A 25402-nucleotide genomic window follows, 5' to 3' on the forward strand; every position below is an offset into this window, starting at 1 on the left:
GTGTACAGTGATTCCAAACAGTTTAATGTAATTCCAAGACAAAGTGTGATTACATTGCTACACATATACAATATGCATATGTGAGTTTACAAATTTTAATTAATAACTCGTTTCACCTCAGAGACCGAAAAAATGATCAAAAAGAAACTGTGAGTAACAAGCTATAACATAGTTCACCACAACGGGACCCCCCTTTCTCACCCTACAGTTAGTAATATTACAATTAAAATAACTATATTCTTCTATAATTTTTTTTCTGTTAAAATCATCTCATAAATTTACAATGCTATTATTAGTTTCCAAGACTAATATAAATTCACTCCATTTTTCTACAACGAAAATGATCATTAATTTAGAAGCACACGACGTCATGATGAAAAACACAAGCATTTTAGTAGCAAGGACTTGATCAGTTAAGAATTATTTTTCTTGTAAAACATTCTAAAGCCAAGTAAAATATCCATTCTTATAACATACCTATAATATGAGACTAAGGGATAGGTTACATATAGGCCTACAACACATTGGTTTGTCTTTTTAAAAAAGTAGACATTTATAAATAAAAAAAGAAAAGAGGGACAATTCACATAGGAAAAAGAGGTACACGAGAAAATACTGTTGCACGCAATAATTTTCACAAAGATTAACATGGATTAACACTTTTTATTACAGAAACCGTACAGTGAAGGAACACAACAGACCAGGGCTTCCATAGGGTAACTGAGCTGAGATGACCTGGTAGAGAAAGATTTGGGCGAGATGGCCCTGGGGAGGAGCCGCGTTCCTTGGACCAGTGACCGAGCCTCACCGGGCCTCCTCTTCCCTGCTCTCGTTCTGGGGAGTGAGGCTTTCTATCCAGAGTGTCCTGAATTTGTGGGCAGTTGAAAGGTAAACATTTCTACAGATCCGTTCTCTTTCCATCCTAATGGATACCATTTTTGGAAACGTGATATAGTATCAGAGGCTGCGGCTCAATACATGTGGTCAAAGCAAAACAGGATGGAAAATTCCGGTCATTCTGATGTGCTGCCCCCCTCACTCATCTATGCCCTTGTCGCTGGGGACCCAGAGAGAGCAGCGGCTCCCTTTGGGGCCACCTGCCTCCACTGTGGCCGGGACCCGGCGCCCTGCCTCAGGCCACGTGCGAAGGTGCAGCCTGGGCCGCCCCGGGCTCCTCCCATCCACCAACCAACGCTGACTCTGTCTTCTAAAAGCTCCTCTCCCCCCTCTCATCCGTAAAGCTATACTTTTCCTATCAGAAATTTGGTTTGATATATATATATACACAAACATATATATCAGCATCTATATCTATACAGTGATTCTACTAGACTGGAAACTCTGCTGCCCCAAAGTATGACTTCCTGGTCTACTTCATTTGGTTAAAAAAAACGCACAGAAAGAGGATGAGGAGATGCTTTGGGGGCCAGAAATGATTGTGCCCTGGGAAAGCCACAGAAGAAAGCTTTAAAGGAGCCGTAACACAACAGTGAAAGGGTGAAAAGTGACAGGGGGAGTGAGACGGTGGGGAGAAACCATGCGCCGCGGAGACGGCCGAACAAGAATATCTGCAGGGGGGGAGGAGGGGGAGTGGGGTGGGGGACACTTTAGGTTCCATCCAGAAGTCACAGAAAGCTACGAAGGATGGGCATGGTCAAGTCACTTTCCATCTCCCAAGTTCTTCCTGAGCCAAACTATTAAAATAATAATAATAATAATAATAACAATAATAATAATAATAACAATAATAGTAAATCCATTGCCCCTTCAACCAAGCAGGCAAGTATCTAACAGGGAGGCAAGACCACCACTCACAAGGCTAAGTGGGTCCTTCTTCCTGGCTCTTGAGAGCTTCCTGGGAGTCCTGGGTGCCTGGGCACGGGGCTGGGGTGACAGCAGGGCAGGGGCCAAGGTGGCCACGGGGACAGTGACCCAACACAGAAGGGGGAGGGGGTGCCAGGAGGTTCGCGTGGAGGCTGGCTGAAAGGCAACTAGCGAGCGAAGGCAGAGTCCTTTTTCAGATACAGCATATTTACTTAAAAAAAAAAAAAGCCAATTTCTATACCTTTATTTTTAAAAAATATGATTAAGCCCCAAAGACAATGACATAAAATTCATTTGGTTAATTAAATCCAAGGGAAAAAACCCAACAGAGGAAAGCAGAGGATAATTAGGAGGCGCAAGATGAAAAATAGTTTACAATGACATTTCTAACCAAAAACTGTGATAAGAACATACTATCAACAGAGTTCACGGCGAAAAAGCAAATGCATTAAAAACCACCACCAGTTAGTTCCCTGGTCCCAGGTGTTTTGCAGTTTTCAAGGTGTTATCTGCTAAAGGAATGCCCTTCAGATCACAGCAGGTCCTCTGCACTAAGGTTGTGGCACAAGAGAAAAGAAGAAATGAACCAAAACTCTTAGGGAAACTGGCTCCTGCATCATGATGATGGGCCCTCTCAATTATGACCTCTACTTGGATGGATCTCACTGCTCCTCCCCCCACCCCCATTGCCCCTCAGTCCCCAGTCCCCTCCTCCCACTCAGCAGCACTTACAATCTCTAGCAAAAAATCTAGATCCCACCTCCTAATGACCTAGGCTTCAAAACGAAGTTTGACAAAGAGTAAAAAGGAAACACAACCTTTTACACTTATTTTGTTTTAAAGGAGAAAAGGAATAAATGACAGCAGATAGATGGAAAACCCAACCAATAAATATGGGCACAGGGGTGTATGACTCTCCCCTGCAAAACGCCAATCAGAATATTGCTGGGGGCCCAGAAATAGCAGCTGTACCTTCAGGGCCACCTGAATCCCAGTGTCTTCTACTGCCCGGTGACTGGAAGTCAGTGGACCGATGAATAAATTAAACATTCAAATCAAGACAGAATCAACAAACCAGGTATCTGTTCTCTCGGCCTCTTCCAAGATGTCAAAGAGAAGGCCTTGACGACCAGTGTGGATACAACGTGGCACGAGATCTTCGCATCTGGCCCAGGCTGTGGACTCACCCCTTCCCTGCTCGACCTGGAAATTCTTTCACATTCTCTCGCGTTCCCATGGAAACCAGTAATATGGAAGGCTACACAACAGTACGGGTAGAACACACCTGCCTTGGGGTGCCTTGGGGGAACGTGGCTTCCCACTAAAGAGGTGAAATTGCTGGGGTTTGAAGATGTCAGTTATAAACAGAAATTTTCTTTAAAAAGTACCAGTTTACATGTAAACTATAAAACACTTTAACTATAAAACGTAGCCAGAAATATGCTTAAGTATCCACAGTCAATTATTTAGTTTACGCATTTTAAAATGTGACTCTCTTGATATCTTAGAAGCCTAACAGCATTTTACAGTAGCTAAAAACATATATACTTAACATGTGCATTTGAAAATCACATTTGATTACAAAACACAAGGAATAATCTCTTCCTTGGTTCCATTTCTGTTGTAAAGATTACCTATTTTCAGAGTTCACTTAAGCAACAATGACCAGGGTGTGCATTAATCGTTACTTTCAGCCCACACAGAGTTCATAGTCTTTTAAATCCCAAGATCAAGCTGGCTACATGATTTCAAAAAAGGCTAAAACCAGGATGAATGCCCACATTTGAGGTAATTATTGCCATCAGGTCACAGTTTGTGTAAGATAATGTATCTAAAACCTTCTTTAAAAAAATCTTTAGGTGTTCTGTCAGAATTCCAGAATACCTATTGAATGAAACCAACCAGGATCTCAAATTCTGATCAGCTGGGTTTGCTTCCAATGGAATTTAAGTTCTAGAAGATTCTAGAACTTGTGTAAACTACCTAAGAATTTAGGCAAACATGCCTGGAGCCAGTCAATAAAGTAGTTTTTAAAGTAAAAAAGAAACGAAAACCCCACCCCAAACAACTGAGGAGATGTTTCATAACAAATGGTGACAGTTTTCTAAAAAATTAAAAATCTAGTCCTAAAGCATTTCTAAATTCTCGCCACCTTTCAAGCAAAGTAAAAATCTTCTGTGTTACTATTAAGCTCATACCTCGGCAAGAGACTCTCCTTCCTTATCTCCTGAAAGTTGGCTAGTTTTTCTCAGTTTACACAACTGTTGCTTTCCATTTCTTTGAGAAGACTATCTCGAAAGAAAACTTTGTTCCTCTTTCTGAAAGTCATCGTGTCTTTCTCCTTCTTCTTTTTCTTCTTCTTCTTCTTTTTTTTTTTTAAGCACAAAGAAAACAGTTCCTGGACACCAGACCCACATACGGTATTTACAAATTTGGTGTGAATCCCGCATCTGGTTCTACCCAGAGCTGAAGAGTGGATCGATTACAGAGACCAGAGTTGTCATATTTATCAGTGCAGTAAAAAATAGCATTTTGAAAAAAATATATACCTTTAGTATTGCCTTTCTAGAATTAACTATAAGCAAGAAAAAAAATTATTTTTTTTTCAAAGAAAAGAACACTTTTTTTTTCTTCACTCTTATAAGAGTTTGTTGTAGCAGCACTACTAAAGCTAATTGGTACACTGGAAAGGAACAGAAAATGAACTCTACTATGAATCAAGAAACTCCCCTAAGATTTTCTCTAAAAGTCAAACTAATTCTGTCCCTGCTGTTTGGATCCAATTCAGGACTCTCTCTACACACAGACCTTCTGCTGAGTTCCATGCATGGGGCAGGGGTGGCGTGGGGCGATGTTCCTTCGAGACCTTTCTTCGCTCACACACCCAGAAGACAGCCGAGGCTGGTGTCTGCGAGCTCGGTTCTGGAGCTGGGCAGGCCCAGGTTCAAGGCTAGGCTCCCCTACTAGCTGCGTGATCCTAGGCTGGTTACCAGCTCACCAAGCCAGCTACCTCATCTGTAAAGGGACTAGTACTGCCGATTTCATAGGGTCGTTATGAAGACGGAAGGAAATGGGATAAACATGAGCGACTGTCAGAACAGTGTTTGGCACACAATCAATGGGAACATCATTAGATGGTTCATCAGAAACACGAGGCCACTTACTGATGCTAATTTAAGAAGTGAAACAAATTCATATTTTAGTAAAGTTCTGATTAACAGAAAATTTCACTAGAAACTTGGGGATTTGGGGCCACCATGGTATTTTCTTTAACACATGCTGCTTTCTTAGAGGGTCAGCTGTCTCATCAACTCCTTCCTCTGTAAATGGGGGAGGGGGTGTCGTAGATGGCATGGATCTGAGGGCGCCACGAGCTCACACAGGGCTTGGCATGAGCCTGGCGCACTGAAAGCATTCAGCAAATGGTGGCTCTTATTCAGTGGATGGATGTGACAAGTTTTACCAAGAAGAGACAGTCAACGTAGCATTCTAATGCAAGGGCCTGTGATTAGGGGCTCTCGAAGGCTTGCAGGAGTCAAGCTGGGGCATCAGGAAGCTCCCTGCTGGTAGAGGTACCCTGAGCAAGCGTGCCCCACAGGAGGGTCGCTTCTCTGTAAATTCTCACTGGGTCTCAAGGGAAGAACTGGCTTGGAGCTGGCTCTCCTGGGCTTCTGGAAGCTGCAGGAAGGATGTGAGCAGCCTTTCCTAGGTTGGGTCGCTCTAGTGAGCAAGGGCGCCGAAAGCCTTCAAAAGGTTTCTACTGCATTTAAATGTCATTTCACCGTCTCCACTTCTCCACTGAGTCCAGTCTGTGGAGATCAGAAGTGAGAGTCCTAAGGCAGCAAAGCAGAAAAGTACTGACACCCCGAGTCCGGCCCCAGCATGCACCTGACCCCGATGCGGCCGCACCTCCTGGCAGAAGGTCTGCTCTGGCCGATACCCGAGGTAACGTGAGGTTAGTTAAGCCCACAGATCCGTGCGGTGCCTCCAGGTTCCCAACAGCAGCAGCATTTAGGGTTACGAACCTCCACTCCTCTTACAAGATGAGCACAGTTTTAAAATAAATGCAAAAAAAAAAAAAAAAAAAAAATCCAAGTCAGGATAGAGAGGAAAGAGAAAGACAAATGGGATCGCATCTCTGACAAAGTCATTATTGCCGGGAGAGGAAGGAGAGGAACGCCACTCTGTCCATATCTGGGGTGTCTTTGAGAAGGGTTCTTTGGCTAAAGAAAGGAAGACTTTCACTTTCCTTTCCAATTTGGTTAGGACAGCTCGGGCCTGCTCAACTCTGAGGCTTCCCCATCTGAAATCCGCAAGACACACCAGAAGGAAAAGACAGAGAAGAAAAGGGAGGGAAGCATGCACGGCCCTGGCGCTGGCATATTTCTTGGCAGAATTGCTTGGGCTGGCGTTGAGCGGCACCCGGCAAGACCTGCGACCTGCGGAAGGAGCCCCCGCCTCTCTGCTGCGCCCTCCCTGCTGTTTGGGGGCACCTTGCTTTCCTCTCCTCTCTTTTTACTGTCCCAGCAGCTACTGAACAGGCCAGCGAGAGCCCCACATCCTACCCTGCCCCCAGCGCCAGAGAACCTGGGATGAAAGCTGGGGCAAGCCCATCGACGCACCGCGTTTCATCAACCACAGCCCATCAGCAATAGTTCCTTAAGCCTCCTCATCTCCTTCCTCGTTTCCAAGAAAGTCTGCTCCACTCACTCACACGCACTCACACAACCCAAATCCTCCACCGCAAGCTTGTTCAAAAATGAGTGTTTGCAACTCCAAAGATCTGGTCAAGGGAAATCTGCCTGTTAGCAGCTGGGCTGATCTCACCTTCCCTTCCTTCCATCCCACAATCTGGTGTTTGGGCGGGTTGAGTCTTCCAGGGTGAAGAGGACAAGGCCAGCTGGCTCCCACAGCCCGCCAGCCACTCACCGCCAGTAAGGCCAGAATGCAAATACAGTCCAGGAGACAACCGCTGGTTTACCCCAACCCTTCTCTTCCCTCTGAACTCGATCAACCACATGTTCCACTTCACAGTATTAACTGGCACCAAGCCTCAGACTCTCCCACCCATCGGCCTGCTCACCCCTTTCCTTGGAAACAGCCAAAACATCATGAAAGAGGCACTAAGCGCAGAGATACGGGTGCAAATACCCAGCGGGGTCTGCAAGACCCCACCGAGCAGAAGCAAATCGACCTGCGGTTCCTAAGCCTCCAGTTATGAGGCTCTCCTTGATGGTCCTTTTCAACCTTCCCTTTTAGCCTTTACCACGTTTCCTCAGTAAAGAGGGATGGAGCCAATTCCAGAGCAGATGATATTCTAAGTTATTTGTGATCTAAATAAGGACTAGGTCGGCATCCCTCTACTTGAGAGCTGGGTCTTAGGGACGGGCAGCCTTTTATTCATCCTATTTGCTGGGGCGGCTCAGAGTTGGAGGGCAGGATGGGAGTTGGGGCAGATGCCCCTGCATGGGCAGGGGCTGGCCTCTCCCACTGGGGTCTTCTCCTGGGGCTTCGGAACCACAGCTGTGCTTGGCTGGAAGAGGAAGGCAGATAGCGACTCGGGGAGGGCGCTAATGTTTGCTGAGCGGCTCTGGGCTGGGCATGGCCTGGCGTCTCCCTTCATTAGCTTCAGTGAAGCCCGCCATTCCAGACCTTCCTTTACCCGCCTGGGGCCCGGTAGTTTCTGGGTTTGGTGGGCAGCGTGTGGGCACCTCAAGCTGATTAAAAAAACCCATGGCACACAGCACCGTGCCCTAAGGTGCACAGTCGGAGCCCCGGGGACCTGGCTGCGAGGCCCCACTGTGCCCCTCTGTCGGCCAACAATTTCAGGGGGGCCGCAGCCTGCAATGTCCAAGGAGCTGCTGGACTTTTGTCAGTGTTCCTCTGGCCTCCTATTAACCCTCCACCTTTTTTTTTTTTTTTTTTTTGGCTCCATAGTTTGTCCCTACAATTGTGTGCTGAGAACATGTACCGGGGTTGGGGGGGCACTGAAGAAGTGGGCAGTGTGGTTAGTGAGAGGAAGGGAGGCTGACATTTCCCAGGGGAAGGTATCACCTGCCTAGCACCTTCCATCAGTGTGTTACCTCCAGTGGCTTCTAGGAGGGGACAGTTATCTCTGCACTGAAGGATGTAAGCCACACTCCTGGTGTGCTGATGGGAAAAGGGGGGACATTGGGGAAAGGGGCTGAGTCAGCTCTGGGCAGAGGGGATTTTTTTTTTTTTTTTTTTTTTTTGCTTGACAGGTCCGTATCACATGCGAGGCGTGCCCAGGATCTATTTAGCAGGTTTCAGAAGCGCAGGGAACGTGGGAGAGGACCACGGCTAAGGGTTCAGCCCAGGAGATGCCTCCTCAGATCTCCTCTCAGGCCACTGAGAATCTAGAAAAATACAGTATTGATGGTGACCATGGACCGTGTTGTCCAGAGCCCAATTTGACCTGTATAGAGATAAAGGCTTTGATTCTTCAAACTTTTGTTCTGTGGTGGATCTTTCTTGACAGCTTTTTTCCCAATTCCTGGATCTTTCCTTTCCTTTTTTTTGTTTTTTGGTCTGACAAAACTAGACATCTGCATGTCCCTCCTGTTTACTCAGATACTCACAGATATAATAAAATAAATTTAAATATTAAAGAGAAAACACAAAGATACTTGGAATAAATGTGCATTTTAAAACCCCAACTAAAATATCAAAATGATGATTATGATAATAATTACAATGGTAATAACCAAAATAATTAGTACAATAATATTATCTTTATGAGCAGCATGAAACTTTCATTCCTGATCTGGAAGAAAAGGAAAGAAAATGTCAGGTGAAAGAGCAACTTCCAACTTAAGTAGACAAAATAATTTTCTTTAAAATGGAAGGCTATGTTGTCTTTTCCTGTAAAAGATCAGATCTAGAAAGGGCTGGAAGTGAACTGTACAAGGGGGTCCAGGATGCTACCCAATAAGGCAAAAATGCTGGCTCGTTTGCAGCCAAGACTTCTGTAACTGGGTGCAGGAAGATCGGACGGGGCACTGCCGCCCTCCAGATGCCAAGAGTCCAGAACAGAGATGGTTCCCCAGGTTGGCGCGGCTCTGGGAGCACTCTGGCTCACATGTCCTCCAAAGCCTTTCCTCCCCTCACTCTCTCTGGACGGGCCATGTTTCTGTTGTCTCAGAACGACGGCACATCCCCATGTTCGGATAAAGACGTATTGATCGTGGCACCACGAGGACAGAATCTTGTCCTGCTGCAAACGGCTCCGCGGCAGGCCCGCTGGGTACCTGGGGCTCTGCCCGAGCCTGCCCTGCCTCGAGTGGGACATGGTGTCCTTCCTTCCTTCCGGCCTAAGGCCGGGACTAGGCTGGTTCCAACCTGGGGACCGGTTTCTTTGTAGGATAAGTAGAATTTATGCTTGGAGAGGGGAAATTTCCAGAGTTATTTCACATTTCACAGCTAAGAGCTAAGGTAAGGGCTTGGCTTCGTTACTGAATTAGGTCGGATATCACGATAAAAACACCTTTCACAGTAGATCGATCGTTAAGAAAGACCATAGAACGAGGACAGAAAGTGAGGGAGGATGAGGACGGACTGCTGTCCGAAACTGGGAGCCATCTCTTCGCACCTTGGAAACTTGGCTTTGGGGTCAGTTAAGGACTCGGCATCAAGAATCAAACAATTAGGACCACCCTTTGAAGTCCCACTGATGACCAGATAGCGTTCCCCAACATTCACGTATTTTAAGAATAATTTGCTATGGATAGAGTGACCCCTCTGCCCTCACCCCCACCAGTGTTCAAAGCCTGAGAAAATTTCCAGAATGTATCAAAGGTGCAAAGAGGGCAAAGGGCAAAGGGCAAATTTCCTTGGAAACTGAACTGCCCATGGGAGTGTTTTCCAAAGTGCAGTACAGGACCACATGGTTACCCTCATAAATGTCCCTCCAGCCTCTGCCCACCAGACTCCTCAAAAACCAAAAACGAAGGCGTGCCTTGGGTAGGCCTGGGTAACTCGAGGAACGATTCAGCAGCAAACGACGGCTGATGGTTGTCTACAGAGGGGAGGACCCGGCAAAACGGTGAGAGCAAAACACAGCTGGAGAACCAGAGGAGAGGGGGCAGGGCTGCGAGAGTGAAGCGCGCGGCGAGTCTGAGAACACGGGGCTGGGCCGGGTACCAGGCCTCCTCTCCATCCCGCAGACAGCGACAGGAAGGCTGTGCCAGGGCTGGAGGCTGAAGGCGGCTACTCTCCTTTGATGCTTCTACATCGGGAAGGAGGCAGCTGCCCGGCAAGGCCAACATTCCTAAAACAGAGATGGGACCTCCGGTCCCAACGAATGGCAGAGCCACGCCCCCCCCAACCCTGGGGGCAGAACTGGGTGAGGGTACAGGGCGGGGAGTCTCTCGTGCTCTTTCTCCAAAGTAAAAGTCATCCAAAGCCATCACCATCGTCAGATTCACCCACCACCATCCATCTCGCACATCTCTTTCCAGATCCATGGGCTCTCCTAGCCCCTGCCAGCTGCCTGACACCCCTCTGCTAGCAAACAGTCCAGGAAAGACAATAGGTATTAAAATAAAATGGAAATTAAACAAAGAAAAAAAAAAAAAAAAAAAAAGAGGAAAGACCAGAGTAAAATGTTGCAACAGCACAGAAGAAGGGCTGAGATGATGTGACTCGCCTCAGCCGGCTTCTTGGAGTACCGTGGAAGTAAACCCTCATCCGCGTCCCCGGTCGCTAAGGCACTAGGAGGGAAGGATGTAAAACCAAGTCTGTGAGAGCCGGCGGCGGTGCCGGGGACAGGAGCGTGGCACCGCGGACACCCGCGCGTGCACCTGGACCACGGCGCGGGTCACGTGCCTAGGTGAGATCGCTCTTCTTGTGCAATTACACTGAGGAATAGTCTCTTGGTATCGTTGGGGGTGAACACAAAGTAGCACAGACAGGTGCAGACTGCGACATCTACCAGGGTGTCGGTGACGCCGCGGGCCCTACGCTACGTGACGAGGGATGGACTCAAAGAGAAAAGAAATCTTCAGGAAAGAAAAAAAATCATTAATGACATTTGAGGAATATCATTGCTTAGGGATTTACCCAGAGTGCTCAGAAAGAGAAAACGCGCCCTCCTCTCCCAGGGGCCCTCCTTCGGCCTGGCTGTCCCCATCGCTCCCGGCAAGTGGGCCAGATCGGGGCTTCCCCAACCCCGGACCCGCCCCCAGATACCAGCCTCCTCCGGCCACGGCCTGACCTTTCTAGACGGTAGCCGACCCTTTAGAGTTCTGGAAAAATCCCTAATTCTTACGTTCAATCATTAAAAATCTATTGGATTTTTAATCCAATAGATTAAAAATCATATCAGGTGTCCCTGACAGCAAATTCTTAAACGCCACTTGCTGCCATATGAAAATAATCTTTGAAAAATTCATAAAGTTCTTCAAACACTGAGCGGCCCCCCCCTCCCCCCCCCCAATTTCTGGAATCTTCCGTGGCTCTCTTCTTCTTCTCCTTTCCAGTCTGGTGCAGAATGGGTTCGTGAGCTGTGGTTTTTTGTTACTGACGTTTTCTTTTTTTTTCTTTTTCTTTTTTAAAATAAAAAGCATAGATTTCCCCCCCCCTCCTTAAATCCCTTCCTTTTTAAAATGTTCTCTTCTCCGCTCTCAGTCCTCCTACTTCCTAGTTCAAGTTTCATTTGTGTCCCGTCCCTGCCCCCTGCCCCCCTCCCCTGCCCCATTTGCATTGTTTCTGTGCGGCACCTTCAGTATAAAAAGTCCAGCTCCCCCCTCGTCCCTCCTCCTCTCCCTCCTCCCCTCTCGCCATCCTCCCTCCCTTCCCCTCCCCTTCCAGTGTTTATATGTAAGGGTACTGGTTGACCTTGGCGGGGCTCAGTGGGTATCCAGTGTAGACGGTGGAGGCTGGAGAGGCGCTGATGTAGGTCTGGTGGGCGAACTGGGCTGGATACTGACTCGGGTGGATGGTGGGCGAGGGCAGGACCCGGGGGCCCATGCTCACGGGGACCTGGTGGACGATGCTGGCTGGGTAGGCAGTGTGCTGCACGGTGTGACGCGCCGAGCCTTGGGAGGCCACCAGGTGGGCCACGGTGCCAGTGGAGCCCAGGGCGGCGGGCGCCGTGTAGGTGTAGAGGTGGGGCTGGGCGGGGAGGTGAGCGGCGGCGGCCAGGTGCGGGTGCACGGTGCCGTGGCTGGGGCTGTTGTGTGGGAAGGAGTATGGCGCCTGGGCCATCGTGGGGGTGATGTAGGCCTGCTGCCGTCGGTGGCTCCCCGTGCGATCTGCGGCCATGTGCTGCTGAGCCTGGAGGGGGAGAAGCACCAGGAGAGGGCTGTGTCGTCAGGGCTGGACACGCGCACGCACGGGAGAGGCTGCGGGGGGGGGGGGGCGGGGGAGAGGAGGGAGAAGCGGGGAGTGGGGAGGAGAGCAAAGAGGGGAGGAGGGGTCGGGGGGAAGGCGGAGGGAGAGGAGCGGCAGGCGTAACAGAAGACGCCTCCCTCGCGTGCCCGCAAAGTATCAATTAGCCTGGGCTGAGAAGGAAGGCCGTGCCCAGCCATGCTCCGGGCTGGGTGACACTCAGAGCCGGCTGCAAAGGGAACGGGAGCCACTAGGTCCCCAAGGGCATCCTGCAGCTGTGGGGTGTCAAAAGGACCCCCTCTCTGAGTGCAGACTGCTTTCTCTCTCACCGTCCTGCTCCCTAAACTGCAGGCTCTCAGAAACTTCGCTGTCTGAAGTCACAGGTACACATGAAGCAGCCCTCTCTCACCTGGAGAACCTAAGTCATGACACAGACGCGGCCTCGGTTTACAGCCCAGGGGCACCACTTCCGATGAAGGGCTTCTCAACACAAACTCCCCCTTATCTTACCTCTGAGCTTCTAAGGAAACAGGGCCCGGAGTCCACTTTGCAACTCAGACCCGAGTGACCCTCTACACACAGGCTGAGCACTGCCCGTGGAGACTCTGTCTTGTTTACATTCCCCCTGAATGTCACCCACCTTCTCCGAACCCTCCGGCTCTTTTCCTGGGTTTGAGGTCCCTGTGGGAGGCCTCCTTCACTATAATGACTCACTAGGCCCAGCATGGTTGGACTATGGGGCCCAGGTGCAGTGTTTTACCCTTTGCTGGGCTGAAAGAGCAAGACGTGGGTCAGCCTATTTTTAAGCTCTGGCACCACATCACTAAGTGCTTCGGAACATCAGACGAGTCATTTTGCTTTGGGCCGGCTCTCTGTGAATCAGGGATCCGCCTTCCCCAAGGTGACCCACAGCAGAACGAGAACACCAGAGGGCACTCGGGGCGCCTCCTGCCGCCACGGGAGGGGCTGAGGCTCCGGGAGGTGGGCAAGGGTCCACCCTGGCGCCCCTGGCGAGCGGCCGTCGGGCGGGCTTACCTGGCTGAGATTGAGAGGCCGCTGCTGCCGGTAGGCAGTGGCTCCAGATGAGCTCCCTGAAGAGTGACCGCTGGTGGAGGTCACGTTGCTGGAGGACTTGGACTTGTAGGAGGACGAGTGGTGACTGGTGGTGACTGTGTTGGGAGGAGGAAAAGGTCACAGGTCCGTCATGGGCCCTCAGCTGCCCGGAAGACCCTACTCCTTGGGGGACAACAGTGGTCTTCCAAGATCCCTTTCCCGAGACTGGGTGACCACCATTCAGCCGCATCGCCCCCAGACCCGGTGACGACGCCGACTCTGGGCTGGCACCCGGGCTGCGGCTTGTTCCACTGGTTGGGAGCAAACCCTGCTGGACTTTAGAATTACTATCTGGTGACACCGAAAAGCATAAGGAGAGTCTAAGAGACAGAAGGAGAGCTCTCTGCAGCTCCTCGTGTCCCAGCCAGGGGTGCAGCGGGGGGCCATCTGCCGAGATGCAGAGACACGCTGACAGATGAAGCAGGGTACAGAAAACCGAGTCTCAAAAGAGGGACTACATGTCCCAGGGGGAAAAACCACCGGAATAAAATGAATAGGGCGAGGAGGTTTACATTAAAGAAACCATTCTAGTCAATTTCGGTGCTGAGTGGTCTGTGAACACCAGCTCCTGGCACAGTGGGACTCGTGTCTCCAGGGGGCAAAGTCAGAGGACTGTACGCCCGGGTACAGGATGTGCGAAATCAAGTGCGACTCTTCGTCTGCCTCTCAGTGTCTCTCTTGACATCAGACGTTTCTGTGCTGAAGCTCTGTCTAGATCAAGAGGAAGTGATCCACAGTGACTGCCAAGAAGCCTTTGGCACAGGGAATCCAGACATCCGCCAAAACCTGCGCTGTCCTCCGCAGACTCCCCGACTCTAAAACCATACACGTTTGAGGGAGCTGCCCAGAGTGGGGAGTTCAAGAGGAGACCCTGGTAGCTAAGGGAGAACCGGCAGGACGTACACAGGACCTCAGAGGCAGGTCTATTTCTTGTGCTGTTCAGCAGAGAATTCAGAAGATATACTGGGGCTGAGCATCGTTGGGAAACACAAAAGCCTAATATGGTATCAGTCAGGTACCCTGGGGTCGCGAGTGTAAAATGGGCAAATCTGGCAGTTCTCGGGGGTGAAGGATGGTAAGAATTAATGAAGCACACGTAATAAGGGTCAGGCCCTTGACGTAACTGGGCTGGATCGATTCTATTACGAATCCCAGGGTGATGAGGTCAAAGTCAAAGAGGAGATGGCTGAGGCTGGGGCCGGCAAGAGAGAATGCTGATAACTGTTGATGGAGAGAAAGCTGAAAAGTGAGGGCAAACCAGAAACCGGGGGACAGGAGACTGGGGAGCACAGTGAAGTCAAGGGGAGCCTTCTCCTCCCCGAGGCGACAGTCCCCCTCAAGTAAAGGGAGAGCTGCCTCACTGGGAAGGGGGCAGCGCGTCCTGAGATCCCAAATCCAACCGTGGGTTGGGGCCCAGCGGCCCTCCCATCCTACCCACTGAAGCGCACTCCTGTCGGGGGGTGGCCAGGAATTCGTATTCTTCACAAGCTTCCCAGGACAGCAGGAGCCAGCCAGGCCTTGGTGGACGCAGCTGACCTGCATTGTGGAATCGGGGTCTTGTGCTCAGGCCAAGCTTGGTTAGACCCTCAAAGGCCCTCCAAAGCCTGGGGGGTGGAGGGAGGGGCTCGGGGGACCCACTGTAGGGTGAAGGGTGCGAAGCTGCACGTGCTGGCTATCAGGAGGACTCTGTCTCTGTCGATCAGCCATGGTGCCACTGTGCAGGCATCCAACTCTTTCCTGCCCTGCAGCAGATCACCAGCTGTGTCTGCTGCCTGGGCCCAGCTGTGGATGGCACCTCTCTGCTCCTACGTCAACTCTCTGGGCATTTTGTGGTAATTATATTTGAGGGAGAAACTCTGAGTGCAAGGGGTCCATAGCGTGAGGCTGCAAGTGAAGAGATCAGAGGGCTTCAGATGAAATGGGTGTGGCAGAGCCAGGCTACCGTCATCGCGGGGACAGGAAATGGGGTCAGAGCTTGTCAAGTTGCCAGAGCAGGGGACCCCAGAATCAGGGAGGGGGTCCTGAAAGGGACCAAGAGATTAAAATAGTGATTTCCTCCTGCAGAGAGGAATGAAGTGACCATGGAGTGGAGAAGGCAAGTGCTGAAGGTCAAGTTCCGGAGGTGTATTTCGGAGCTGGGAGGACAGTACAGAGCTCTCTGCTCGAGCCTTGTCTAGCTGCTCTCATAGATCTGCTGCCCGGGAACAGCCCTGGGTTCATGGATGGCCCCTGGTGGCCCTGTCTGTACAAGGCGGGTGGGAGAGTGCTTCAATCCTGGGTGAGCCCTAGAGGGCCAGCCGCATGGCCGTGGTGGAGTTAGTTAACCTCTCTGTGCTTCCATTTTCTTATCTGGAAAACTGGGAAAGTAATGTTGACTACACGTAGGGTCGCTGTGGGGATTACATGAGTTCATGCACGTAGAACGCTTAGTATATGGCACGTGTTAAGCGCTTAAAGGTGTTAGCTGTGTTAACTACGGTTGATGTCTTTACTATCGAGCCCTGTTGCCTGGCCAAAGCGGATGCTCAAGGAACAGGTGTCTGCCCCAAGGTGGGACCAGCAAGTTCTGTTTCCTGGGACTGGGAAACTGGGAGCCCGGGGGTCGCTGGGTCAGGGTGAAGCAGTGTCCAGAGAGCAGGCGTCGGGCCCCCAGTGGCTCAGATCAAGGAGTTCTGGTTCCCGTCCCGCCTGGGACTTAGTTGTTGAACTTCCTCTCGGCCCTGCACCCTTCCAATAAATTCCTTATTTGCCTTAAGGCAGTGCACAGTTCATTCTGTTGCCTTCCAGAAGAACCTTAACTGACCCAAGAGACCCGAGGAGGCTACGTGAGAAATAGGGATCCTTCCTGAGCCAAGACCCACAGAGGGGATTAGCGCTGAGAGAAAACGGACCGTCACCTGCACAGCCTCCGTCCTGACCTGACGGGGCTCAGGGAACCCTGGCAGCCCAGCGGAGGTGGCTGAAACGGTTCTCATCTTGGCTGTAAATGGGCCAGCGGGGCCCCAGGAGGCTGAGGAAGGCTGCTTTCCTTGATTCCTCCAAGCCCAGGACAATTGAGCTAACAGAGGATATCAGCGTTGAGAAAGACCACGTTCTGGGGGCAGACAGGCACCAGAATGAAGTTCCTTCCTGCCCTTGCCTGTCGCTAGAAAGACCTGCAGCGTGTCCTCAGAGGGGAATATAAATCCCTCTTTACACTGGGAAATTATACCATGGGCTTCCCCAGAGACAGTGGCACTAGGTGCCTTAGAACCAGCAGCCTTACTGAGAATAACCTTCCTTTTTTTTTTTTGGTTGAAAACATCCCTGAGAAATTCTCAGCCCTTCAGCTGTAGCAGTCCTTGTGGAAATGCAGTGGGGTGAGTGCTCAAAACCGCCACGGGTGGCCCACAGCCCGACGGCTGATGGTGGAAATGGGCAACGGAGCGTGAAAGGTGTGACCTGTGGGCTCCACAGAGCTGCCTCCCCCCCTCTCACCGTCGTGGTTCCCCACAGAAAACTGTTGCGTTATGTGGGGCAAAGCTGGCCCTCAGTCCCCTGACCTGTCTTAACTAGGGGGTTGGACTAGTCTTAACATTTCAGTAGCTCTCAATTTTGTCACCTTCCACATTGTGGCGCCGGCACCCAGGCTGACAAAGTTCCGAGCTGGAAGACATCTAGCCTGCGATCATCTGGCCGCTGCCTTGCGCATTCTCCACCATATTTAAAAGGCCAAGGGAAGTTCAGCACCAGCTACCTTTCCCCCCCGCTTTATCAATTCCTAGAGGACCTGCGTAAGGTCTATCCGGAGCCGATTCTTATAGACCAGCGTCCTGAAGTGTAAAGGGACGGTTACTACCACAGAGTTCCCCTGAGATGTCCTGGAACATGGGCATCCTCGACTTACAGCCCGCATCGTCTCCTCCTGTAGGTCTACAGTCTCTCATCTGAAATCCCTGGTGTCACTTTTTTTTTTTTTTTTTTTCATGCCGCACTGCGTGGCTTGTGGGATTTGAGTTCCCCGACCAGAGGTCGAACCCGGGCCCTCGGCAGTGAGAGCGCAGAGTCCGAAGCACTGGACCGCCAGGGAATTCCCTGAAATCCCTGGGGTCGGACACTTTTGAAATCAAGAATTTCCGATTTTAGAAGGTCATTTGGTATGTATTCAATATATTAGGTTACCCCCAGTGGAGCCCTGTGCAGTACCACGTAATTAAAAAAAAGTGATTATTTCTGCTACAGAATACTGGGACATTTCACCAAGTGCCACAAATATGACTCTGACACAAACAGGAATATGACAAAGGGACTATAAATAGCCTCTGGTTAGTTCAGGTCAGGTTTCACCAACTGACTTTGCTGTAAACTTAAAAATCTGGTTTTCGGAGCTTTTTGGATTTTACATTACAGATGAAAAGGAATATTTCCTTCTCTTCCTGTTGGGTAAAAGGGCTGGTCTTGAGGTTTTCAACAACATAGTCTTGAGACCTTCACTGTTAATTAAGCAGGAGAGCCTTTCACACCAAGCTGTGTGCACTTAAGGCTGCGATCTTTATAACTGGGGTACGTGCGGGGCGACCTGAGGACTTGAGGGTGCACGGCAAGCAGAGGTTTGAGGGGTCAATGCCCAGAGTCTCACCTTTCAGATGTATCTTCTCCTAAACAGATGCACCGGCCCTGGGACCCACCGGTTCCCTTACTCGCCTTCTCTCTCACATTCACCCTTCTCCCACATTACAAAAGAAAGGCTTCCTTCTCACTCTCCTGAATGTTAAAATGGTGCATTGCCTCCAGGTGTGAGAACCCTAAGGGGCGCCCAAATGGGATAATTCCAGAACAAATGGCTCCTGAGGGACAGTCCCGTGAGAGCAAAGACAAGCCACTCTCAGTAGGAAACACTGAGGGCTGACCAGGCTTGCTTTCGCTCAGGCGACCAACTCTTTGCAAACTCCCTACCCCATCCATCCATCCATTCATGAGATACAGTTTAGAAGTGAGGTGGCCATCACAGGGAGGACCTTTTCTGACAGATGTGAGGTCAGCTCTGGCCTCCTGGGCTGACAACAAGGAGTCTTCTTGAACAGGATCCTTGGGTGAGGATCTACTACCACCCGGGGCTTAGTAGCTCTCCCGTAACAAGACGGCGAGCAGCAGGGAACCAGAAAACCAGCGTCCGGAGAGATGCTGCTGGCCGCCCCGGCCCCAAATTACCTGGCCCCAGGCTATCACACTCCACCAGCGCCTCGCTGGCCTGGGTTTTCAGGGGCGGCACGATGATGGTCCGGGGGTTCCCGGTGCAGTGCGACTCCAGGCTCCCCTTGGTGTCGAAGGTGGTGGCGCCGTGCCCGGAGCGGTGCTGCACGGCGTAGGGGCTGGTGATGCTGGAGGAGTCGGAGTAGGGAGAGTCGTGGACCGTGACACAGCTGATGACGTTTTTTCTCTGTTTGGACACAGGGCTGGAGACGGAAAGGGAGAAACCAGGACTGTGAGAGGCTGGGGAGGGAGACACCAAACTGACGGCGAAGAGCCTCTCTGTGCTCTGGGGCAGGGGCAGGCAGAGCCGGAGACGGGGTAGGAATGTGACTTCTGCTCTCCAGAACCCTAACGGGGAGGCACAAGTGTCACCAGTCTGACCAGTGGGGGTGGGGGTATATGTGAGGACGGGAGAAGGGGCTGGAGGGGGGCCCACAGAAGCTTCTGGAAATGGGGGCAAGAGAAACTTCCGGGGAGGCCTGGGCTGTCCCCTGTGCAGCCGGGCTCAGCTGACCTACCGGGGAGGTGCGTGCAGCACAGAGCTGTGTGGCAGTGCCCTCTGAGCCACTGGAAGGGCACACGAAAGCAAACAGAGAACCCAGCCAGACCCAGGCAACCTGAGGCCCAGGTGTAGGAGAAACACACCGCCGGGAAGGGAACAACATAAGCTCTTGAGGTTCGGGACCTGGAAGACCCAGCCAACTTAGGCAGGAGGGAACAGGACATCCAAGAAGAACCGGGACGCAGTGAGAGGGACGGGAGAGAGTGAGGCTCTGGGCATGCTGATCCCACACAAAGCAGCGACCCAAGACCTCTGAGTCCCCTTCTCAGGAGAGGCCCGGCCCTCCTGCAGCTTCCCCTCTGCCTGGGCGACGATGGGGTGGGGGACCGGCACCGCGTCTGGGTGAGGGCAGAGATGCTGAGTCGGTGAGGGCGTGGCTCTGAATCCCTGGTCTTCATCCTATAACTGAGACTTAATACGCTGATAGGGAGGAACTGGCTTTGGATGGCTCTGGGCCAGCACATTTTTTCCGCAGATATTTACGTTTGGTTCCTTTGGGAACCAATTCTGTCTGCCTCCAAGCTAGTGAGAGGCTGGTGGGATGACGGATATGGAATTTGTTGCTTATTGGGAAGGTTTTAAAAATGGATTTTCATCTATTTTTGTATATCGATCGTCTATTTTTAAGAAATATCGATTGCCTAAATAAGACGGTCAGTTTGCAACTACTTTGCTAAGAGAAGAAGCTGGTATTTATAGAGCACCTAATGCAGCCACAACGCCCCCTCCAGGTGTCTTGCCCAAGGTCACACAGCCAGCCACAGGCCACATTCCAAGATCAATCCTACCACCACTAAGGGCGGCAGAGAAATGAGGAACTCGAGCCCCAGGAAGTGGGAGGACAGCAGGGTTGCTAGCCTACAAAAGGCTGAGGGGCTGGGAGTGAGCCCACAGGAGGCCTGACGTCCTGCTCCCTGAACCCTGCCCTGCTGACATCTGGGCCAGATTATCCTTCTGGGGCTGCATATTCTGTCCTCCCCGGTTCAGGGTAGAAGGGTCCCCTCCCTAACTGTGTCTGTGGATAAGCACACATGCCCGGCAGACAGATGTCTAACTTCAGCACGTGCTGGTGGTGTAGCTGTTCAACCTCTGAGCGATTCAGTCTCCTTACCAGTAAGATGTATATTAATAGTACCTATGTTACAGGCTTGTTTTGAGAAGTGAGAAAATACATGGAAAGTGCTTTGGATGGTGCACGACACACAGTTAAGTATACTATAAAAACTAGCTTCTAGATGAATGGATAAAGAAGATGTGGTACATATATATAGTGGAATATCACTCAGCCATAAAAAGAAATGAAATTGGGTCATCTGTAGAGATGTGGATGGACCTAGAATCTGTCATACAGAGTAAAGTAAGTAAGTCAGAAAGAGAAAAACAAGTATCGTATATTAATGCATATATGTGGAATCTAGAAAAACAGTATAGATGAACCTATTTGCAGGGCAGGAATAGAAAGGCAGACATAGGGAACAGACGTGTGGACACGGCGGGGAGGGGAGGGTGGGATGAATTGGGAGATTAGGTTTGACATAAATACACTACCGTGTGTAAAACAGATAGCTAGTGGGAACCTGCCGTATAGCACAGGGAGATCAGTCTGGTGCTCTGTGATGGCCTAGTTGGGTGGGATGGTGGGGGGGGGGCGGGTAGGGGCGGGAGGGAGGTCCAAGAGGGAGGGGATGTATGTATGCATATGGCTGATTCACTTCGCTGTGTGGCAGAAACTAACACAACATTGTAAAGCAACTATACTCCAATTAAAAAAAAAAGCTAGCTTCTATCATTATTATTATGATGAGTGTTACTTCATTTTAAAACAGGTGAAAACAGGTTTGCAAAAAACATCTCTAGGCAAAATGAATTCTATGAAGGTACATACTTGCTGGAAAAGTTTCTAGTCTAGGAATAAACCAGAGATTGATATGAAAGAAGTTAAAACTCATCAGTTAGGTATCTTAGAGATCTATGCTAGGTGCTACAGGGAATTTCTGTATAAAGAAATATAATACATGTCTCCGCTCTTGGAGGAGATTAACATCTCAGTGGGGACTGTATAAAAACATGACAAGTTAAACAGTAAAAGCTTTAAAATAATCAGTTAAAGAGAAGGGATGTCATAAAGACTTCCACGATGAACTGTCAAATGAGCTGTGCAGATGATAATTAAGAACTCAAAAGAAGGTGAGGAATGAACTGACTGCATATATTTATAGTTCTTCATGCTAACTTTGATAAAATGGATATATCTTAATCAATAAAGAACTACACTTCCTACTTATAACGGTTTAAATGCAAAAAGCCCACATGCTTGTTGCTCAAACATAGTTTGAGGTAAATGGTTACCGTATGACCCAGCAATTCTGCTCTAGGTTAAGTACGAAAAGGAACTGAAAGCAGAAACGAACAGATACTTGTATGCTAACGTTCACTGCAGCGTTATTCACAATAGCCAAAAGGTGGAAATAACCTCAGTGCCCATCAACTGGTCAATGGATAAACAAAATGTGATATATCCACACAATGGAATATTATTCAGCTATAAAAACGAATAAAGTTCTGATACATGCTACAATACGGATGAGCCTTGAAAACATTACGCTAAGTGAAATAAGCCAGACACAAAAGGACAGGTACTGTGTGATTCCACTTATATGAGGTTCCTAGAATAGGCAAACTCATAGAGACAGACGTAGATTAGAGGTTACCAGGGGCTGAGGGAAGAGGAGTTTGGGGAGTTACTGCTTAATGGGTACAGAGTTTCTGTTTGAGGTGAATGAAAAGTTTTGGAAATAGTGGTGATGGCTGCACGCACTGTGAATGTATTTAATGTCACTGAATTGTACACTTAAAAATGGTTAAAATGGCAAATTTTATTATATATGTAGTACGACAACTTAAAAAATGAATGTAATAGGCCAAAAACCATTTAATTGTACACTTTAAATGGGTGAACTGTATGGCAAGCAAATTCTATCTCAAGTTTTAAAAAGTCCATATGCTTATTCAGAAACAAGAAAGCAGGCTTCCCTGGTGGCGCAGTGGTTGAGAATCCGCCTGCCAATGCAGGGGACATGGGTTCGAGCCCTGGTCCGGGAAGATCCCACATGCCGCAGAGCAGCTAAGCCCGTGCGCCACAACTACTAAGCCTGTGCCCTAGAGCCCGCGAGCCGCAACTACTGAGACTGTGTGCTGCAACTACTGAAGCCCGTGGCTCTAGGGCCCGCGAGCCACAATTACTAAGCCCGCGAGCCACAACTACTGAGCCCACGTGCCACAACTACTGAAGCCCGCGTGCATAGAGCCCACGCTCTGCAACAAGAAAAGCCACCACAATGAGGAGCCCGTGCACCACAATGAAGAGTAGCCCCCGCTCGCCACAGTTAGAGAAAGACCATGCGCAGCAATGAAGACCCAACACAGCCAAAAATAAATAAATTTATATATATATATATATATATATATATATATATATAAAAAAGGAAGCAAATAGGATCAGCGGGGAGGGGACGACTGAGATCTGGCAGAAGAACTAGAAAGTGGGGCGCCAGGGAAAGGTCCCCATGCCTGGAAAGTAGGGACAAGGGACCCAAGGGCAGCAAGAGCTGTGGAAAGCTGTGGAACTGGGAGGAGCCCTGGGAGGAAGAAGAGCCACCTTAAAAAAACACAGACAGGCGAAACCTGCAGCTGCTTTCTGTGGGGGGGCGGGGCTGGTTTGCAAGCAGTCTGTCGTGTTAAAGGAACGCCCAGCCCTCCACCTCCACCCCCGGCACCATCACAAAACGCTCCCAGGACCAGGGTCAGCGTCGGGAGGCCATGAGCATGCAGCTCCGAGTGTCCTGCCCTTCACGCTCAGCTTCGGTCACAGCCAGTTCTGCCTGATTAAATCACACACACACACACACACACACACAGTGACTCATCTGGTCATCGCACAAAACGCAGAAATGTTCTGCTGCAGACGCGTGGTCTGTGGGTGGCGGACCCCACGCGAAGAACAGAGGCTGGCTGCTCCCAAATGTGTCCTGGGAGCTCGTGCTCTAGTCCTGGCGCGGCTGTCCATTTATTGGTGTGACCTCGGGCGGTGGCCTGGATATTGGGGTGACCCTGGATGTCCCTCCAGCTCTAACCTGCTATGACATCCGTTAGGGAGAGTGGCCTTAAAGGAGCCATTGTGATGGTCCCTTAAAGATTTATTATTAAAGACACTTAAAATAGGATTCGCTTTACTCCTAATTTGGAGAGAAAATAAATCCTTTTAGTAAGTGTACCTTATATGTAGACCCAGACCCAGACAATTCCTGCTGACTATATATCCTCCTTAGGTTCTGAATAGTTTAGAAAATGAGCAAATTAAACACACACATACACCCACACACACACCACTAAGTCTGGCCAAGCTGCAATAAAATTCAAGTTGGACATATTTGGAATTCTTCACTCAATTTTAGAAATTGTGGAGAAGCTTCAGCTCAATACGAGTACAAATTCTCTGACAACTGGAATTATCTGAACATACAATGGGCCGCTTAATGAATCAGTGAGCTTCTTGTCACTGAAGGAAGGCTTTCTGGCAAAAATCTTGTAACAACTGACAGCTTGCTCTAGATGACCCCTCAGAATTGAGGGCCATCTCCCGACAGAAATGTTGAGGAATTCTGCATGTCAGTATCTTGTCATCTATACCAAGGAGTGTGGGAGAAAACCTCTCCGAACTCTTCATGGGTCCCATCCCTTTTTTCTGATCTGGCAGTCCCCATGCCCAAGGAGCAGATAGGTACAACACAGTCTAATGCTGATTTATCTACCTCTTTGGATTTACATGTGACAGGTTTGGAAAAGGTGAATTAATTTGATAGCTCTGTTTTTAATCTCTTCTATTGTTAGAAATCTCTGTGCTCTACCTGATGTACTATGCAGATTAGAGAACAAATGAGAAACTGTTAAATGAGTCAGTTTAAAAATGAGCACACGGGCTTCCCTGGTGGCACAGTGGTTAAGAATCCACCTGCCAATGCAGGGGATAGGGGTTCGATTCCTGGTTCAGGAAGATCCCACATGCCGCGGACCAACTAAGCCTGTGCACCACAACTACTGCGCCTGCGCTCTAGAGCCCACGAGCCACAACTACTGAAGCCCCTGCGCCTAGAGCCCGTGCTCCGCAATAAGAGAAGCCACCACAATGAGAAGCCTGTGCACCACAAGGAAGAGTAGCCCCCGCTCGCCACAAATAGAGAAAGCCCGCGTGCAGCAACGAAGACCCAACGTAGCTAAAAATAAATTAAAAAAAAAAAAAAGCTAATCACTTAAAAATTATATTAAAAAAAATGAGCACACATTTGACATTACTACTATGGGTTCTTTTGGCTCCTACGTGTCTATTCTACTGGGCTTCATCCCACTGTAGTGTCTAATTATCATTGATAGCTTATCAATCCCATTATGAACTGGTAATGGAAGTGAGAGACAGTGATAGCAGAAGAATGAGAGATGCTTGCTTAAGTGGTCTCAACAGAACATCACTTCCAAATAAAAAACAAAGCTGCCAGAGTTCATGACTGCCTTGTGCTGTCATGGCAATAGATGATTTTCATCATTTTAAAATGATGAAAAGAAATAAGGAGCTAAGTAAAGAAGTCAGCCCCAAAGGAGAAAACACTGCTGGAGGATCAGACACAAATCTGTGACCCCTTCTCTGCAGGACCCTAACCGGAATGTGCTTCTGATTTCCATTTGCCAATCACCGTCAATTCCGTCCTCCAAGACCTGAGTCAAAACTCATCTCCACCAATGAACTTTCCATGACTGATTTCATGCCTCTGATGCCATAATCAATGCTATATGTAAAAAATACTGCTCTTCTGTTACTATGGCATTGATTACTAAATACAGGAAACGTTTACTGAATGCACAACTATTGTTCAAAGTCCTCTGCATGTTTTATCCCCTCTAATCCTCACAGCAAAACTACAAGGTGAAGAATATTACAACTTTCATTTTAAGAACAACAAACTTCAGATGTGGAGAGCTTAGGTCACTTGGTTGTTCAAGGTCACACAGCTGGTTAGGGGCAAAGTCAGGCTGGAACCAAGAGCTAGCATTCTTCTTCTTTTTCTATTTGTGACTAAGTGTGGTCTTAGTTTATTTATTTTAAAAAATTTTATTTTATTGTGGTAAGAATATGCAACATGAGATCTACCTTCTTAAAATTCTAAGTATACAATACAGTAGCGATGACTATGGCTGTGACGCTGTACAGATCTGGAGAGCTTATTCATCTCAACTGAAGTGTATGCCTGTTGATCAGTGACTCCCCATTTC

The 25402-nt window shown here is 49.3% G+C and overlaps 1 protein-coding gene across 8 annotated transcripts in view; it reads right to left on the reverse strand.

Annotated features, from left to right (window-relative positions):
- Positions 1-11603: 11603 nt before the first annotated feature.
- Positions 11604-25402, reverse strand: part of HIPK2 (homeodomain interacting protein kinase 2) — a 186840-nt gene continuing 173041 nt past the window's right edge. For 5 of the 8 annotated variants that reach the window (XM_082400267.1, XM_082400263.1, XM_082400262.1 and 2 more), the window contains 3 exons: positions 18475-18719; positions 13207-13340; positions 11604-12117 (listed from right to left, as the gene is read on the reverse strand). In XM_082400267.1, the coding sequence (XP_082256393.1) occupies positions 11656-12117; positions 13207-13340; positions 18475-18719 (841 nt within the window). In that variant the 3' untranslated portion in view covers positions 11604-11655. The remainder of the gene's footprint in view (positions 12118-13206; positions 13341-18474; positions 18720-25402) is intronic. The other 3 variants (XM_082400266.1, XM_082400268.1, XM_082400264.1) reach the window with 1 other exon arrangement.

Source organism: Balaenoptera borealis (assembly GCF_965194805.1).
Source record: "Balaenoptera borealis genome assembly, chromosome: 7".
NCBI classification, from domain to species: Eukaryota; Metazoa; Chordata; class Mammalia; order Artiodactyla; family Balaenopteridae; genus Balaenoptera; species Balaenoptera borealis.